We start from the raw sequence: 18,946 nt of genomic DNA on the forward strand, positions 1-18,946 counted from the left end.
TAATGTGTCAGTGCCTACTCGTCGGCGAGACCACCCTCGCGCGCCGCCACACTCACCGGACTTATCTTGGTGGCTAGGAAGGACGACCGTCTCGTGGTCATGTGAACCCGACCGCTGGGGTAGCGACCATCATCCGATTCACCTTGGCTTATCTTCGGGAGGAACAGGCCGCCTCCGCCGACTGTGTCGAGTGGTGGACTGGGATCGATACAGGGCGGTATCAGAAAGCAATGTATCCAACTTCATGGTGGACCCGTCCCATTGTCTTAAGGCGGCATTAGTTGAGGCGACACGTACGTCGTGGGTTGATGAATCGCGAACCGCTCCTGATTTGCAACTTCTGCGTCTCTGGGCGTCGCGCCGCCAAGCAGAACTTGCATCAGAACGTGACCCTGCATCAAATACCCTTCGCTTAGAGGCCCAACGCCTTACTGCAGTAGCTCGGTGCCATGAACACCGCTTAGAACGTGGACGCTGGATGGACTGGTGCTCTTCTCTTGGACCTTCGTCGTCCAATGCCTCCACTTGGCGCACCTTCCGAGTAATGGAACGTGGTCGGCGCCCTCCAGAGCCCGCAGCCTGCGCCCTGTTAGCATCGGGCCAGACACCAGCAGTATTCGCAGAAACTGTCGCCCGCACCTTTTTCCGGCTTTGGACACTGCACCGCCTCCATTCGTTGTTCAAAACTGCCTTCCCGCGGACGCAGGCACGCCGCCCACGCTCTCTGACATCGAGGGTATACAAGCTGCCTTCACTATGGCGGAATTTTTAGCGGCAATCGACCTGTCGAAGCCATGCAAGGCACCAGGACCGGATGGCATACCGTATGAACTTTATAAAAACACGGAAGGCAAGGTTCTCGAAGTGCTGTTGGGGGCCATAAACGAAGCTTGGGCTACAGGAGTCATTCCCCATTCTTGGCGGCATGCAGAAATGGTCCCTATTCCCAAACCCGGAAAAACCCAAGATAATATCGCTCATATGCGCCCAATAGCACTAACCTCAACGTTAGGCAAGCTGATGGAGCGTATGCTCGCGACACGTATTACATGGTGGCTCGAGCGGTACTCATGGTATCATCCTGGCCAAATCGGGTTCCGTGCTCATCTAGGCGCAGAGGATGGCCTTGCGTACCTATCTTCTATGGTTCTCATCGGAGGCCGCTCCCGAAGAATTCGCACGATTCTGGCAATGGATATTCGTAAAGCATACGACCATGTGAGTCACGAAGCGATTGTCGAAATTCTCCATTGGCTTCAGTTCCCTAGCCGTGTCAGCACATTCGTCGAAGCCTTCCTGTGCGCTCGCACCTTCTCCATTCGCCTGGCTGGCCAAGCAGCAGGTCAGTTCGTCGCACATCGGGGTGTCCCACAAGGATCTGTGCTCGCACCAGTCCTTTTCAATATTGCTCTCCTTCCACTAGCCTGGAAGCTAGCCACGATACATAATGTACGCAGACGACATCACTGTCTGGTCAGTTGATCCTGAAATCTGCCACCAAGAACAAGCCCTCCAAGAGGCCCTAAACATGACGCACAACTGGTGTGCTCAGATAGGCCTTGATATTTCCAAGGACAAGACGACGTACATGTCAGTAGCGAACAAGTATGGGCGCCGTCTACTGGCACTCCGGCCTCTTCAGTTAACTCTGGATCAGCAACCATTACACGAGGCTTCAACTCTCCGTGTACTCGGCCTTGAAATGAATTGCTCCGGATCTGCGGGACCATGGGTCAAGAATGCAAAGCAACAGGCTGCAGAAACGATACAGTTGATACGTCGGATTGCGAAGAAATCTGGCGGAGCGAGCACCAACATGGCTCGCCTTCTTGTCCGTTCTGTATTGCAACCACGACTCGTCTACAGAGCCCAGTTTCATCATCTCACGAAGGCACAATGGGCTCGCCTTGAGGCCATTAATAACGAAGCTATGCGGGCCATAACGGGACTACCACGTCTCACTCCGTTGCGAACCCTACAGGCTGAGTCCCAACTCAACACTATTGACGAACTCGTACACCAACGTCGATGCGCGCGCGCCCTAAAGCCATCATATTTCGGCGCGGCTGCTTCACTGGCCCGGTACATGGGACACGAAATAGACAATCCAGCATCTACGAGACCCGATGTAGCTCCGTGGAAAAGGGTACAATTAAGTGTCAATAAGCCTCTTGGTCGTCTGTATAGCCCGGTTCCTCGTCAGGCGAATGCCCATGTTTCCCGCCTTCACCGTGCCGATGACAATCAAGACGATGCGACTCTTGTAGCATACACTGATGCCAGTGTTAATGGCCCCATAATTCACACAGCTCTCGTGTGTCCATTGATACCAGAGGCAGGCCAAACGTGCTCGTATGTTGCCGATCCTGCACCACCGGCCTACCTTGCCGAGCTTGCTGCCATACGAGACGGCTTGGCCGCGTTGCTACCTACTGTTCAAGATGCTCGATACTCTCAACTCATCATTCGCACAGACTCGACTCAAGCCATCCGCGACTTACGTAGGGTATCTCGGTCCACTCTATTGTCAGATAGCATTCACCGTCTTGCTGCCACTACGAATATCCTTATACGCGTCCAGTGGGTGCCTCGAGCAGCCTTGCCGGGTCTCCTTGAAGCAGATATGGCAACCCACCCACAGATTACAACATACCCACTTCCACATTTCCCTGAAGACGCCTGTGGACGACTGATCCGGGAAAAGGAAAACCTCCGACGTACCACACGAGCTCTCATACCTCCGTGTGGGTCAGACCTCCCTGGTGGGTTAACCCGCCAGGGAGGTCTGACCCACACGGGAGGTCTGTGACCGCTCTCTGGCCACAACAATACCATGGTCCTTACGGCTCATCGTGCCCATTTTGCAACACAGGAATCCAAAATTTGACAGTGACACACCTATTATGGACGTGCCCAGGACTTCATCTAAGCCGTCTCCGCCATCTCCGGGCAACAGGCCTCCGGCCTGGCCGCCCACCCGACCTTGAACGTTGGATTCATGGACCCCACCATCGTTCACTCCTAGATTTTTTGCACGAGTCGAACCTATTCGTGTATTTCTAACATCTTTTGTATTATGCCTAAGGGCATGCTTTCGAATTAAAAAAAAAAATTAGAGTCGAGAGTTGCTCAATACGAAGCGATGCCTGCGTAGGCGCCTAGCCACACGTGGCTCCGAGTGAGCGCTTGCTTGCAAGCGTATGTGTGGCCTCACCTTATGCGCAGCGTGATTCGAGGCTAGATAAGTGTTTAAACTAACGGAAATTAAGACCCAATGACTAGGACACAGATGAGCAGTATGGCTAACGTTTAATTCCTGCGCAGGCAGCCGCGGATGAGCGCGAGCAAACGACAGTTGACTTCTTTCGGAAATGTGCCATTTTTATTGAAATTCCAAACGTACATAATCACTTACTCCAGCCTATTTAATGAACTTCGTAAATATTGCACGTTGTAGCGTTACAAATTTAACTGTTTTTTGTGTCGTGCAAAACAATCAACGCTCAAGCCCAACGATAGCCGCGAGCAAAGTCGGCGATCGCCGAAAATCGGATCTGCGGGTCAAGCGCGCCGGCTTTTATAAATGACTTGTCGAAGGTTCCAGCGAATCGCTGGTGCCCGCATGCCTTCCAGAAAGTACTAAACAATTCCTGTCACGCATACAATCTGAGTAAACAAGGCCCAGCGAGAACGCACACAACAGATAGAATTAACAATGCCATTTCAGTAAGTTCCAAATAATGCCTGCGCGTTTTGCGCTGAACTCACAGAAACGTTGAAATTAAAGGTGTGCCATTCACTGAAAATGAAAATCTTTTTTGCAACTGTAGCGAAGGCTCGGCAGCCTGGTCAATGAGCCTATAGGTGACGCAGACACCGATGTTTGTCACCATGTGCCGCGGAAAGACGGTGGCTGTCCGAATATTGTCGTTCAGTTTCGTTCGCGTTCAAAGCGGGATGGGCTCAATGAAAAGGCGTGAAAAAAGCGCATATTCGCCACTCATCCGGATAAATCTGGTCATGCTTCTATTTTCGTAAATGAGCACCTGTGTCCAACTCTAAAAGAACCTTCGTGGGCAAGTTGTTGCGCGAAAGTATGCGAAAGTGGAAGTATGCGTGGACTCGCGCTAGTAAAATTTTGGCGCGGAAAACTGACACGTCACGGGCACTACGCATATCCGCAGTTCAAGACCTTGATATAACGGAGTAAGCGCTTGCAAGTGTGCATCGGACGTCGTCCTTACCTGCAGCAGTTAAACATGGCTGAATGACTTTTCACACCAACCGACTTCGGTAAAATATTTTCTAAGAGAAATAAGTGCACGTCCTTTTTACATTTGAACACGCAATCTGCAGGCAATAAAGACGACAATCTCAACGCATTGCTCTCTTCTTTTGGTTTTTTTTAATTGACATTGTCATGCTTTGCGAAACACGGTATCACAAAGAAGAAGTGTTGCGAATATCAGACTATGTCTCTCATTATCTGAATCGGTGCAATAAAAAAGGCGGCGATGTCCTGTTGCTTACTAGGACTAAGTTGCATTGCGAATTGTTGAAATACTTTACTCAAATTGCTGCTAACTTTGAAATTTTGACTGTTCTTCATGGTCGCAGTATTTTTTCTGTGGTATGTCTGCCACCGCGAGGAAATTTGGTCAATTTGCTTAAATACATCGACAATCTGCTATCATGGGTTAACGATAATGACTACAGTTTAGTTGTGGGTGGCGATATTAGTATTAACATGTTGCAGGATAGCCCACTTCGCAGAGACACATTGCGGGTACTTGAATCAAATGCTTGCATTGATACAATTACTGCTCCTACTCGTATTCAAGGTAACTGCGAAAGTTTACTCAATGTTTTCATTACGAATTTTGACACACAATACATTGAATCAGGAGTCATCACTGCTCACGTCAGTGACCACTTGCCTATCTTTTCACTTGTTAATTCACCCGTGTTGCCATTGCGTCTTTCTAAAGATCAACACTTCACATTTCAGGATATTAACCTATTCACACTTGAGAAATTTCGCAACGAAATATTGCACATAACCTGGCAAGACGTATATAACGAAAAAGACTGTGACAAAGCGTACGAGTTGTTTCTATCCTTTCTTCAGAGCGCTTACAGAAAGTCATTAAACCCCCCCCCCCCAAAAAAAAAAAAAAAGCCAACAAGGAATGGCAACCTTGGATTACTGACAGTACGTTGAAGGTAATCAAACAAAAAGATGCTCTCTTCAAGCAATTCCTGGGCACAAGGGACGCAACAGATTTAGCAGGGTTAAAGAAATTCCGGAATAAAGTTAATGGTACTTTAAGGGTAGCAAAAGCGCAATATTTCGAGAAATTATTTAATGAAGAAACGATACTGTGAATCGATATCACTCGGAAAAAACTAAAGTTTACTTCATGTAAACAATCAGCCAGAGAGTCAGCCAGTGCAAGGGCCCAGTCACCAAAAAGCCTTTCTTGACTACGATGCTAACCTTCTGGTGGGCGTTCTAGGAGTGGAAACAATTAGTGACGGTAAAAGAAGCTCGCAGATTCTTCCGTCGTTCCGGCAACTCAAAGCAATAGGCATGACAGTTTCTGCAGAACCTCTCTGACATGAGTTCGTTGTGCGCTTCCATGGAGCAGTTCGCAAGGAAAATGCCGGATGCACCGTGGCGCTGCCTTGGAATGAAGGTCAGAAACAACTACTTGGAGTAACTCTCATAATGCACTCACACGTCTAAAAAGACTGCCAAAGAAGCTATCAATGAATGAAAGATTATTGGAGCGATGCGACACAGTTATCCCGTAATATATGGAGCTAGGACACGTTCAAGTGGTACCTAAGGATGTTCCTATTGAACCTTTTATATGCCACATCGGGAAGTTATAAGAGCAACCGCTGACAACCAAACTCCAGGTCGTGTTCGGCGCATCGGCACGCGTTCAAGGCCTCCCATCCCTCAATGACCGCCTCGATAAAGAGATCAAACTCAATTCAGAGTTCCTACAAATAATACTTCGCTCTAGGGGATTCCCGGTCACCACGAAGAGGGATATCGAGAATGCATTCTTACAAATTGATATACAAGAGAACGACCGAGATCGAGTGATCGAAGGGAATTATAAGAGATTCAGGAAGGAATCTAAAAAAATTTAAGACCGATAACCCGTAACTACAGAATATTTTCGACAACCAAAAGGAGCAAGTGGAAGGTGCATTAAGGGAATCGACTTCACTTTTGGGAATGCACTGCGATCGAGAAAATTATTACTTGCTTTTTTTCCAAATCTGTGACACAATATTTAGCCTATGCTCAGCCCGACACAAGGCATACATTACTCAAAGCTGCTTCCCGAATTTTCGACCCTCGTGGTATTCTATTGCCTTTCACCATCCCTGCAAAGCTTTTGTTCCAACGCCCATGGGTTTTAGGCCAGCCCTGGGATGACAAGTTACCAGAGGAGATCAAGGCGTCAGAGCTGGGCTATATGGAGCCGTTGAGAAGGAAGAGCTGCGTATGTTCGTGGACACCAGCCTGGCGGCTTAGGGATCATGTGTTTATTTGAGAGCATTTGATGACGGCGGAAATTTAGCTACATCAATAATGGTAGCGAAATCTCGAGTTACAGCTGCCAATACTTTAACGTTGCTGAAACTCGAGCTTATTGTCCCGGTAGCAGAAGCGGGATTACTAAAATACATCACTGATTGTCGGATTCAACGCATTCTTTCTGCCTCATGTGGACGCACTCAACGCTCACATTGAGCTGTATCCGGGGTGACCATAAGAAGCTGAGTCATTTTGTAAAGCATAGAGGGGCTGAAATCGCAGGAGTTCCTGTCCCACTTCGATGGCGCGTCTGCCCAGGAGAAGACAATCCGTCAGATTTATTGACTAGGGGCGTACCGGCAAAGACTCTACGTACATATCGCAGCTGGTGGAGCGGACCTGAATGGTTATCCCAGCCAAGGTCAACCTGGCCTACAAAATCATACGTGAGCACACAGATCAACGAAGAGACAGACTGTGACACGCAACATGTACTTCTTCAAATACCGAGGGAAGTGGCCCCCCTGGTTCACTTAAGGCAATTTAGCAACCTGCGGAAGCTCTCCTGCACGTTTGGATTTGTGCCATCGTACTCAAACGTGGTTCGGTGGCACTGTTTCGACAGAGGAGATAAACAAGGTTGAAATTTTCTGGATCTGTCGTGTTCAGGTCGAAGCATTCGCCAATGAAATTGAGCACCTCCGGCTTAGAGATACTGTCCCGAAACACTCTGAATTGTGTGATCTCCGTCCTTACCTGAATTAAAGCGGGAAGCTTCGACTTAGTGGCCCACTTGAAAATACAGGTGCTAGAGAGCCTTCTTCAACATTTCCTGCACATTTTGTGGTCGGGCATTCATTTTTTTGCCTCTCTAGAGCGAACCAACAGTGACTGAGAGGCTCTAGTTGCTCAGGCTACTAGACGTGACCTTAGCAAGAAGTTGCGATACCGCCAGAAGCTCGTCTGCCACATGTGGATATCGCAGAAGAGCACCTCTTCGAGCTGCAGACATTTCACCTCTACCAATCGCATCCTAATAGAAGTCTGCAAGCAGGTGATGTGTCCCTCATCGAGGAGCCTAATAAGACTAAAGGTATGTAGCCACTGAGACGACTCGGGGACGTCTTCCCTGGTCAATATGGAATAACCTGAGCCTGTAGTGTGAAAGCTCAAGATGGCAAGTTTGTAAGAAGGCCTGTGCAGAAATTCTACAAGGTCGAATTGGACAAGGCTACTGGGGGACGGGAGCATGGAGAAATGTGGCAGGAGAGCACTGCGATAGAAGTTAGAACGATGAGTAGCTCTTTGTCTGGTTTCTTCGCGTCTCGTTAGTTTTCTGCAGATGGTATTTGCTAAGTGTGATTCTTGATGATATTTTCGTTATGCGTGTCCAGTACATACGAAAACGTTATACAATATACAAAAATGCGAACAAAATTGATGTTATAGATTGAGTTTTTCAACGTAAATTCATCGTAAACAGGCACAGAGTAAGAAAGCACGAATCGGACATGGACATTAAGGCAAGACAAAAAAAATAAGATATTTACCAACAGACTGCTGACAGTAAGACAGTTTAAATCTTGAAGAAACTTTGTATGTAAACAGCAAGTGCATATCAGATCACGAATAGAAACCAGAGCAACAGGAAATAAATCGTGTTTAAAACAAATTGCTCCTGCACACTAAACAAGAAATGCTTATCTAATTGCGGACCTTGACTTGAGAATATCTTGGAAATTTTATATTTATTTTACAGCAGAACTATCTTACTTGAAGGAGTCAGTGACCCCTCTAATAGCGGTAACATTTGAACAACTACGCGTGGCAATGAGGCATGTTTATACAACACTTCACGCATGCAGACACATACCTTGTGACGGAATTGTCCTCCGTATAGAGTGTGTTTACAGTTGAAGAATAAAACAAATATGTGGCCCGACATCGTGCATACCCCTTTTAATATTTCACAGAATAAGGCAAATGAAAGTGAATGTTTTGTCAAATTAAGGCGTCCAGGAATATTTGGCGCGTATATTTTCACGCTTTGGCAAGAAAGGTAAGAATGCAGCAGAACATGACGCTTGATATTGGCACGCTCGCCTCCACTGGTGATGCGCTCCTTGTCCATGTCCTGTTAGTAACTTATTGCATGCCAGTGACCTGTGGGGAACGGTTCGGAAATGGAACATGACGTTATGCGATTGGCTCTGATGTAGCGGACAGTATATGATGAGGAGGAAAGTGTAGACATCTAGTTTGATAACTACTGCTTATACGTGTAGAAGTGATTACGGCGCAGGAATGGATAACGAACAACAAGGAGAGCCACACAATAGTTTGTTAAAGCAGAGTTAGCACAGGACAGTTCGCACAAAGCAACTTCAGAAGCACTAGGTCACTTTTAAGGCTGTTATCCGTCGTACCACGACATCCACCACAACGTTTGCGATGACACGACATCGAATAAGGTATTTAAAAGCTTGCAAAATGTAGTTATCCAAAATATTTGTGCAAACAGAAAAAACAATGCTCGTGGCTAGCATAAGCAAGCCTCCATTATCGTACATCCAGGGCCCTCGTATTACAGCCGCGATTCTTTTTTTGATCCTTGTCGGCATTTCCTTCCGACAGGCGTTATAAGGCAACGCTTCGTATAGGCGTCGCCTTATAGGCGGTGCTGTATAGGCGTTGCCTTAGTCAAGAACGAAACAAATCTGACTTTTGCGCCCGAAAAATATGTATTATAGGTGTACTTTTCTGCCTTGGACAATATAACTATGGAATCGAAAGCCTGGCATCATCTCGCCGTTACTCGTGGAGTGACCTTGAACGCTCTTAGTCTGTTCTCCTTGAACTCTACTTAGAAGAGCACTCATTCGTGTATACTTTTGTATATGAAAGACATCTTTTTCTCAGTCTAATAGCACATACAGTTAAAGTGCGATCTAACAAAACGCGATTTTAAGAAAGGCCCCATCTAACGAAGAAATATACATTCCCCGCCAAGTACACTTGGGTTTAATGTTATCATCAACCCGTTTTAACGAAAGAAACTTGGCCGAACTCGATTTAACGAAGTTTTCCTTAAATAAATGAGTAAAAACGCGGTGATTTTTTCTAATTTTGACACAGGCAAGTTCTCCTTCAAGGGTGCTCTCTAAAGCTAACGCGTTAAAACATCTCGACTCCATAGTCACATTCCAAGCTTTATTTTGACGATAGGGCACGCCGCGCCCATGCACCGAACAGCCGACTTAACACCGCCTCTGTAGAGGCGGTGGTGGTTGCTTACGTTATATATTGGTTTATGCGACAGGTGGCTGGATTAGCGGCAAATACAATGCCGCAGTTGCCTTTGCGTGTCGCTACGTTACAATTTCAGATTTCGAAGGACCGAAAGCTTTCCCGATTTTACAAACTTGCAGATTTAACGAAATAATTTGATAGTTCTCATCCCTTTGTCCAATCGTGTTTCGACTATAGCACACAGCTACAGATGAAACCTACAGAGGCCTTCCTCTATCACACCCTCCTATTATTACGTTGGCGCCCTTTGTACACTTCTGGTCCTTGCGTGAGTAAACTCCAGTGATCATCATCATACGTGGATGAAAATTTTCTCCTACTTCTTTATGGTTTATGCACGCCCTCCCGTGACAGATGTCCTAAAGGATGTGCTGTATAAAGTAAACATAAATAATATAAAAGCCGCCAAACGCATGAAACAACAGTATACACTAAAAAAAAAAAGCTGTGCTTCAAATGAACCTGGAAATCGACCATACCACGAAGAAAATAGAAAAGCATTCCCGCCATTGTACATCTACGTTACAGTTCTTACGGCTTTGAAGTCCACCAGAATGTCCGGATCGGGCTTGATGAAAAGGTCGCTCAGTTCAGCGCTGCTGTATTTGTACTTTAGGACTCGCGCTGTCGTTGTGTCCGCAGCGTCTAGAAATGCGCATCCGTTATAGTAAACTTTTAACATTGCCAGCATGGTTCCTGACGGCGGGACCACAACTTCCCCGGCATAAAGGTTGCCATTATTGTCTCTTGCTGAGACCCTGAAAAGAAAAGGAAGGTACCTTTTTCTAAAGCGACGCTTTCTTTGCGAAACCTCTCGAATTTTGCTGACCGTGTTTTGCCCAAAAGCTCTACAAAGGGCACCATATATATCATTATTCGGCCATACATAGCCATTAGTACAACTCATGCAACTGTGCCGGTGACGGTCAGTCTCCCTTACAGTACTATGCAATTAAACAGCACACTGTACCCATAGAATCTAGCTGCAACAAATGTAAGTCTTCCGTCCTATAGTTCCTTCAATGAACGAACCTTTCCGCTCATTCGCGGATGTTGGACCTGCCCAGGGATTTTGGACATTGCCCCTTCGGCTATCTGTAAAACTTCAACCGCAGTGTGCGAGCTTATCTGACTGGGCAGCGACGTTAGTAGGGTAGGCCTTTTTATTAAGATGCATATTTACAGCCCTTAGTTGTAACCTCCTTGCTGCGTTGCAGCAGAATTTCGCTCTGTTTAAAGCACTGTTAAAACGCTGCATGAAAATTACAAATAGGTGTAAAAAATATGTCGATTATTAGAAGGGCGCACCCTTCGTCGCGAACTTAATATTGCTGAAGTTCAGCCAGACTTCTGAAATATCATTTTTAAAAATGCTGCTCAGTGGTTTCGTTCGTGCACAGCCCTGATGTTCAAGAGATGGCCATAGGGGTCGATAGGCAATTTCTCGCCCAGTAAATTGTGCAGATCCCAGAAACAGTGTAATCTACTATCGAGCAGTTCACATGGTTGGAGTTAGGGGGGCCACGAAGGTTTTCGCCTTCGTGGCCGGCAAGATCCTATTCGCTATACGCGTTACCAGGAAGCAAAATAGTCCAAAACTTTTCGATGAGAGAGGAACTTGGCTAGCAGCAAATTCTGGCACGTGAACATTTACTTGCGCGCACTTGGCAAACAACTTCCACACATCAATAGTTTCTTTGTATAGTATTTAATTGAAACGTTTGCATTAAATTTTCAAGCCTCACTTAACGTGGATTCCAAAATTCGTGTTGAAACTGCCGTGTATTTCTTTTTTCTGACATTTGTTTCTACGGAGGACTTTTCTTAGCGTACGATTAGGCGAAACATGCTTTATGTTTAATAACAAATGAAACAAAACATTTTATTTGCGCTGCACTAGTATTCCAAGATGGCGTTGAAGATGCGCATATTGCAATATAATAACTACGCAACTTTGAAGCTGAGTGCTTCATGGTTGAGCTTTCAACCACAGGAATGGATCCCAGCGCCGTGCCAAGCATTCTCCATAATTTGGACGTATGCGCTTTCATGCAGCACAAGCATTCCTGTGCGTACGTGAACACCATGGCTAATTATTCTACGTTGGATACTTACTTCGTTCCTGGCTTCCACTTGCCGTTCCACAGCGCGTAGCCTCCCATACGAAGCCAAACACCCTGATGGGAGAAGAAATAGTTCTTGACGCTGTTGAAGTAAGCGGGACCCTGCAAAGTTTCGGGCACATCCACAATGAGCCTTATTGAATATTGACACGCGTTCATGCTCATCATTCTCTGGGGACCTCTTTTGACCGGCCAACAAATGTTAAACACTATGGCTCTGAACAGGCCGCGCCTGAATGTATCGGAGATTTCTCTAATGTTACCGATGGTTTTATCCGTTGTCTGTTGTCACCGAAACTTGTGTAAAGCGATTCCAAGCGCTACACTCTAAAACAAAATTACGCCCTTTGGGTTGTATCTTGCCAAACAACGGTAAGCGTCATCTGTCTTGTCCGCATTTCCTTTCTCCAACGCTGCGAGCCCGGTACTTCCCAGTAACGAACAGCATGCGCGTTATCAGCATGACAAGCATTCCCGAAGGGAAAGTAGCGGGCGCGGCTTTTTCAAGAAAGGAAACGCAAGCAAGGCAGATGACGATTGTGGTTGTGTGGCAGATATATACCCGAAAGGGTGTACCTTTGAGAGCGTACACTCTTAAGCACATGTAGACTGTTTAGGGTGTATATGTGCCACACAACAATAATCGACATCTGTCTGGCTTGGGTTTCCTTCCTTGAAAACGCTGCTCTCGCTACTTTCCTGTCGAGGATGCTTTGTCATGCTGATAACGGGCATGCTGTTCGTGACTCTGAAGTACCGGGCTCGCCGCGTTCAAGAAAGAAATTGAGGACAAGACAGATGACGATGATTGTTGTGTGCCAAAAGGGTGCAATTGTGCTTAAGAGTGTACGCGAATTGTGCAGTACTTTCTAGAAGGCACGCCGGCACCAGCGATTATGCTGGAACCTTCGACGAGTTGTGTGTAAACGCCGACGCGTTTGACCCGCATATCACATTTTGACGATCGCCGACGGCGCTCGCCGCTATTGTTGTGCTTCGAGTGTCACTTACTTTTGTGGGCACAGGTTCACCCAATAAGAAGTTATTTTCCTGATTCACAATTTAGCTACTGTTTTTTCACTGTCACTTCAGTGTGACAACATTGCTAAGACTTTTAAGAATGAAGAGGAATTGATCAGGGTTTTTCTTTGGCCAAAGGGCCGAAAGAGTTCAGCTATGCCAACTTCCTAATAACCACAACTTCCAAAAATAACTGCTTCAACATGAATCATTTCTGCCATAGGCGACGGAAAGGTTGTGAGTAGACAAGAATGGACATACTGTCTCTACAGAGGTGTGCCCAAGAAAACCCGTTCCGTCACCGGCATTTATAATACCCATGGGCCTGGAACTTTTACCTAGAATTTGTATACAAAAATATTAGGTTAAGGAGTTAGAATTTTTTAGTGTAAGGTCTCGTCAAATGCAAGACAGCAACTAGTGTTTCGAAAAAGAATACATGACACAGTGCGGTAGCAAATGCGGGACTAAAGATTAAATTGATTAGCACTCTAAACGCACACAGCGGCTCAGAAGGGGCGTTGACAAATTATGGGGTGCGATTTTTAAAAGCTGGTCTTCTTCTTCATGAACACGATCAGCACGGTCAGCCCAGTTTATGGGCACCACACGAGCAAATGCAGCTCCCAGCGATCTCCAATCACCCCTGTCCTGCGCCAACTGGCGCCTTCTATGCCTACAAATTTTATAATTTTATTACACCACATATTTCTCTGACATATCCTTGACTGTGCGTGCCTTTTATTTGCACCCATTTTGTAACGGAACGGGACCATCGTTTATGTACCATACGCATAACATGGCTGGCCCAACACTATTCTTTAGTCTTAATTTCAACTACAATACCCGCTATCTTCACTTGATTTGTAATCGACAGCTCCATCTTCCTACTTCCTAACGTTATGACAATCCTTTTTTGTTATAGTTGTGCTTCAACGCGCCTCAAAAACATGTAGACTAGAGTTCTTACATTCCGTTCCGATTGGAATGCAGCCGCCGATATGGAAAATTGAACCAGTTGCTTTTGGCGAAATCCAATGGCGGAGTCTGAGCAGCCAACCGAGTTCGCAGTGCACACCACGTTCTGGTGTAGAGCAACGCTTCCAAAGCGGCTATTGAAACACAACTCACGCCACCAAAGCGCTCAACCTCAGAAAGAAAGCTGAAGTTTCCATTGGATTCAGAGTTACCCAGAATACTCCGCACCTGGTTATCGACTTCCGCTGTTTGCTGCCAGTATCATTTGCCTGTCTGTGCGTGGTCTGGCATCGCAATGTCCTGCCGAAGAATGTCCGCAATCAAAATCGATAAGTCTGGGTCTCTTTGCGGACCTGTCTTTGCATTCTGTCAAATGCCCGCTCGTAAGTGGAGACTTCCGCGTAGCTGCCTGTGTCCAATTCGTGACGCGTATGGGAACTTGAGAAATCCGAGTCGGAGCCAGTACGTTACGCCCCGACGGATCGTTCATGGCGCCCGCGATCACAACGAAAGCGACGACTACCACCGTGTCACTGAGTGCGGTGAGCAGAACACAAACGAAACTACCCGCGTAAAGGAAATACGTCACGCAGAGTTCCGGTCCTCTCCGCCGATTTTTTTGGAGCCCATTGGACAGCTCCAAGGAGTAATCGCCGCTCGAAATCTGCTTTCGATATCTCGTTGGAACGCAAGACTCGTGCCCTTACTCTGTCATCGCACCAAACTTCCTCTAAAAAGAGCAGAAAAGTTCCTCAGACTTCGCCATTGAAATACATCAGTGAACAGCACCTGTATACTATTATCACATAGCCACCACGGCGTGTACTCTGTGAACGTAGGCTGATCGTGTTCACGCTGCAGGGAGAGTGATATTTAACCGTTGATGTGGAGAGGGTGATCGGACCAACATTTTTCGCCCGCTGCTCCAGAACTGGGGTAAAGGAGTGAAGTTTGTAAGTTCAAAAATTATTGAGGGATACTTATCCGTCACGTGTATACTTGATTTCATACTGCGCCCGTTGTGCGCGACAATTCTGTAGTCACAGTCCGCGCGTTCTGCATTGGAGTTGTATTTGATCTGCGATGCTTTATACAGAATAAGGACTTGACATGTGACAACAAAACTTTAATAGGTAAAGTCAAGTCAAATCACACATGATTGTGCGCCTTTAGGCTGCCTTTAAGCGACACGCTATGTCGCTGGCGCATGCTATGCGTTCTGGCGGTTCGTCGCAGAAATATGTCACTCATCTGAGGTCGGTGGCATGTAGGTTCAGATCTGCGACGCCCTCCATGTAATAATTGCGTCATATCTTAAGACAGAAAAATAATACACTTAATATTACATCAAATTAAACGAAGCGTGCCAACATTTCTCACGTTTCTTCGCATTTCACAAAACGTCCCGCCTCATACGATACCTACCGATAAGAAAATAGAGGCACTGCTACATTTAGCGATTCGTCAAAACCAGGAGCTGGCAGCAACCGGGGCTAGCGCAGCGGATACGCGAGTATACGTTATTATATAAGCTTAGCTCCAGCCGGATGTGGTGTCGGTAACTCAGCACTGTATCAAAACGTGCCCGGACCGTTGTCGCCTGCTCCAACACTGCGCAAGCAAAAACACCGTCTGCTTTCATCAACACGAGAAGGTATCGCCGCTGGGGTGGCCCCAGCCGCACACCTCTCGGGACCCGCTGCAGCACCAATACCTGCTACCGGGCTGCCTGCTGCCGACGCTGGTTCCCGCCTACGAGCTGTTCCTGCTGCTGCTGGGACCACAGGGGCTGGCGCGCCTGCACCCAGCGTCGCTGGCACGGTCCTCTTCAAGCACATCGGCGGCAGGTTCGTTTCACCGAACATCTCGTCATCGCGCAAGCGCTGTCCGCGCTGCCTGGAGTCGAGGAGGTACACGTGAATACGAAAAAGAACATTGTGGCGGCTGACGCCGCACCACCAGCGCGGCTACAGTTCCTGCTGGCTACGATCAAGCTGGCTGGGATCGCTGTCGTTGCTCCTTTCCCTGCAGACCATTTCCAAAGCAGAGGCACGGTACATGGCATCGAGGGTGACTTCTCCGATGAGGCCCTATTGGGGGCAGTGACTTCGGTCGTGCCGGTGACGGTGGTCAAGCGGAGCGGTCACAGCCCGAACCTGCGCTTCGCAACCCCGAGCACCCCGGCCCGCATCCTGCTTTTCTCTTTGCCTTTTGATGTACGACCATCGTGGCCCCGGCCCTTGCTGTGCCGACGGCGTGGGCGCTGTGGAAGCGTGACGGCGGCGCGCAAATAGCCGGAGCAGCGCCTGCGCTGTGGCGGTCAGTATGCGAGGGATCACCAGTGCACAGCCAAGCCGAAGTGCTTGCACTCTGGAGGCGCACACGCTGCCCACGCCCCTACCTGTAAGCTGTGGCAGGGTGAGCGGCGCATAGCCACGATAAAGGCTACAGCGCCGACTCACATACCTCACCGCGAAGCTAGAGCAGCTATGTGTGCCTCCACCAAGACGCAAGCCTCTTCCATCACTTCGGGGGTCCATGCACTGGAGACGGCGGCGTGCCCCAGCTATGCAGCTGTGGCCACCGGCTCCGCCAAAAGCACCTCGTCGAAAAGAACGCGGCGTGGCCAAGAGAAGCTGGGGTCCAAGGCGCCCCCCCCCCCAAAGGCAGCAGGCGCACCACCAGCCGCAACTGACATGGCGCCGTCAAGCCATACTTCTGAGCAGCACTCGGAGGTCACCAACCTAAGGCTCCTTCTGCGGGCTGTTGCTGACGTGCTGCCAGCGGACAAAAAGTTGCGCTCAATCTGCCTCCAGGCAGGTGGGCAGCCTCATCAGCAGATCCACCATGGCTAACGCCTCCGCTGGGAACCACCGCCGCCGGCCGAGCGTGTTTCCGTGGAACGCGCACTCGTTGCGGCGGCGACAACCAGACCCCTCCTTGCACCTTCTGCAGAGCGACTACGACGTACTTGCTTTGCAGGAGGCCTACGTGACTGCAGATTATTTGCGTAGGCACCCGCACTTTGTAGATTATTTGCGTAGGCACCCGCACTTCGTGCACGCTGCAACCCTGCACGGTGACCCCATGTCTCAACAAAGAATTTCCACAGGGACTTCCCCGCTGCGCGGCGTACGTGCGGGCGGGCGTGCTGCAAGCTGAGGTCGACGTGGCGAATCTGACCGGAGCACCACTCGAATGCTGTGCTGTTCGTGTGCGTCTTGGAGGCATTGACACCACCGTGGCCAGCGTGTATATTCGACCGCGCCTCCTTGGGATCCCACGTGCCTGCTGCAGCTAGGCCGACGTTTCGGCAAAGACCTCGTTCTCTGTGGAGACATCAGTGCTCACCATCTGGGGCAGTCGCCGCTGCTGCGGGCGAGGTAGCGACGTTGTGGACGTTGTTAACCAGCAGGGTCTGAAGACTCAACACCGGGGCTCCCACGAGTAACCTACCTTATTCTTATCACAATTTCTTCTCGTCTTCTTTAGGGTCCCTTTAAGGTGAAATTTACGATACTCTACTGCCGCTACGGGCGACTTGGCCTATGTTCTAATAATCGCCGTAAATGGCTAAATTGGGAGTTAGGCGAACAGCCGCCATTTTTTCTGTCATTCCATCTCTGAAATAGCTGGCAAAAGAGGCAGTTTCAAGACGACAGCATCGAAGTGAAAAACAATGCCGGCCGATTTGCTATCCAAATAAGGCGGTGGCTGAGCAGAGGGCTTAGGAACTAAACTGGCAGTTAGTCAGCTCATAGAAAAATGTAGTCATGCCTCTTTCAACAGTAAATGTAAGATACGTTGTGGTTTTATGGGGTTTAACGCGAAACAAACTCAAAGCTGTGGTAATATGTCACTGTCTTCGCTTTTTCTTGCCGACGGGAGTATGTGTCACGTCGCACAGAAATGTGCCCGACGGCTTCACATGCGTTCTATTACCATGTTTCAAAGCTGCTTTCTGAGCTGTCACCGTATACACTGTCTCCAATTCTGACCAAAATTGCAACACGCACTATTGGAAATTCATGCCCTGCTATGACCGCGACTGTCGATGAGGCCTCTAGGACACAGACGGGAGTGCTCCCACGCGTGTCTCCAGTGTCCCGAACATGGGTGCAGCCTTTGAGAGGTCTAGAATGCAGGTGAACCACTTCCCACGAAAGGCAGTTTCGCGTGACTTCGCACACCCTGGAAATGTTTCCCTGATAGGTGTCACATTCACAAAAAGGAGGTGCTCTAGTATACTTCAGCAACAACCGGCATGTCATGGCACATACCATTAACCAAGCTCGACAGGGGCGGCGAAGGGGAAGACAGCTTGCAGCTAAAGCACAAGTACCAGCACTCTGAAAAGAAACTACGATGGGTACAGCTGACCTCACTCACCCGGCAGGCGTGGGGACAGAAAAACAGCGGTGTAGATTTGAGAGCAAATGGGCATAGACGAGTTTATATTTGAGAGGAAGTGCGAGTGGCATTGGGTGCGAAGGGGAAGGAACCACACTCGGAAGTGGCAGAGAACTAGGTGGTGTTGAAAAATTTGCAAATTTGTACGCATGAGATGGGGGTGAGGTAGGTCACGAGAGGGGTAATTGACCGCCGATGGCGGCCCTCGTACTGCAGCGAACATAAACAGGGAGACGGCGGTTATGATAACCCTCCAGGGAAACTCCTCGCTAAGAAGGTGCACGGCATAAGGTGCATTGTTCGCATTAGTGACCAAGTGCTGTACTTTCCTAATCCTGCTCCCCTTTAGGTTATGCCCCAATGGGGGCGCTTACACGTAAAATAAATGGTGATGATGGTGAACACAGCAACAAGCACTAATTCTATTTCGTGATTCTCTATGTACCAGCTCCAGTCCTCCTTCTCATATTGCTTGAGCAGGAGGTAAGGCGGTGTGGATAGTGAGAAGGAGTATCTCAGGGCCAGAAATTAAGATGCCCAGATGCTTGCA

General features: G+C 48.2%; 1 protein-coding gene across 3 annotated transcripts in view; it reads right to left on the reverse strand.

Moving 5' to 3' along the window:
- Positions 1 to 8,500: 8,500 nt before the first annotated feature.
- LOC126537762 (uncharacterized) overlaps positions 8,501 to 18,946 on the reverse strand; it is a 32,121-nt gene continuing 21,675 nt past the window's right edge. For 2 of the 3 annotated variants that reach the window (XM_072287545.1, XM_055074552.2), the window contains 3 exons: positions 11,981 to 12,090; positions 10,401 to 10,623; positions 8,501 to 8,719 (listed from right to left, as the gene is read on the reverse strand). In XM_072287545.1, the coding sequence (XP_072143646.1) occupies positions 8,702 to 8,719; positions 10,401 to 10,623; positions 11,981 to 12,090 (351 nt within the window). In that variant the 3' untranslated portion in view covers positions 8,501 to 8,701. The remainder of the gene's footprint in view (positions 8,720 to 10,400; positions 10,624 to 11,980; positions 12,091 to 18,946) is intronic. The other variant, XM_072287544.1, reaches the window with a different exon arrangement.

This window comes from Dermacentor andersoni, chromosome 4 (assembly GCF_023375885.2).
Source record: "Dermacentor andersoni chromosome 4, qqDerAnde1_hic_scaffold, whole genome shotgun sequence".
Lineage (NCBI taxonomy): Eukaryota > Metazoa > Arthropoda > Arachnida > Ixodida > Ixodidae > Dermacentor > Dermacentor andersoni.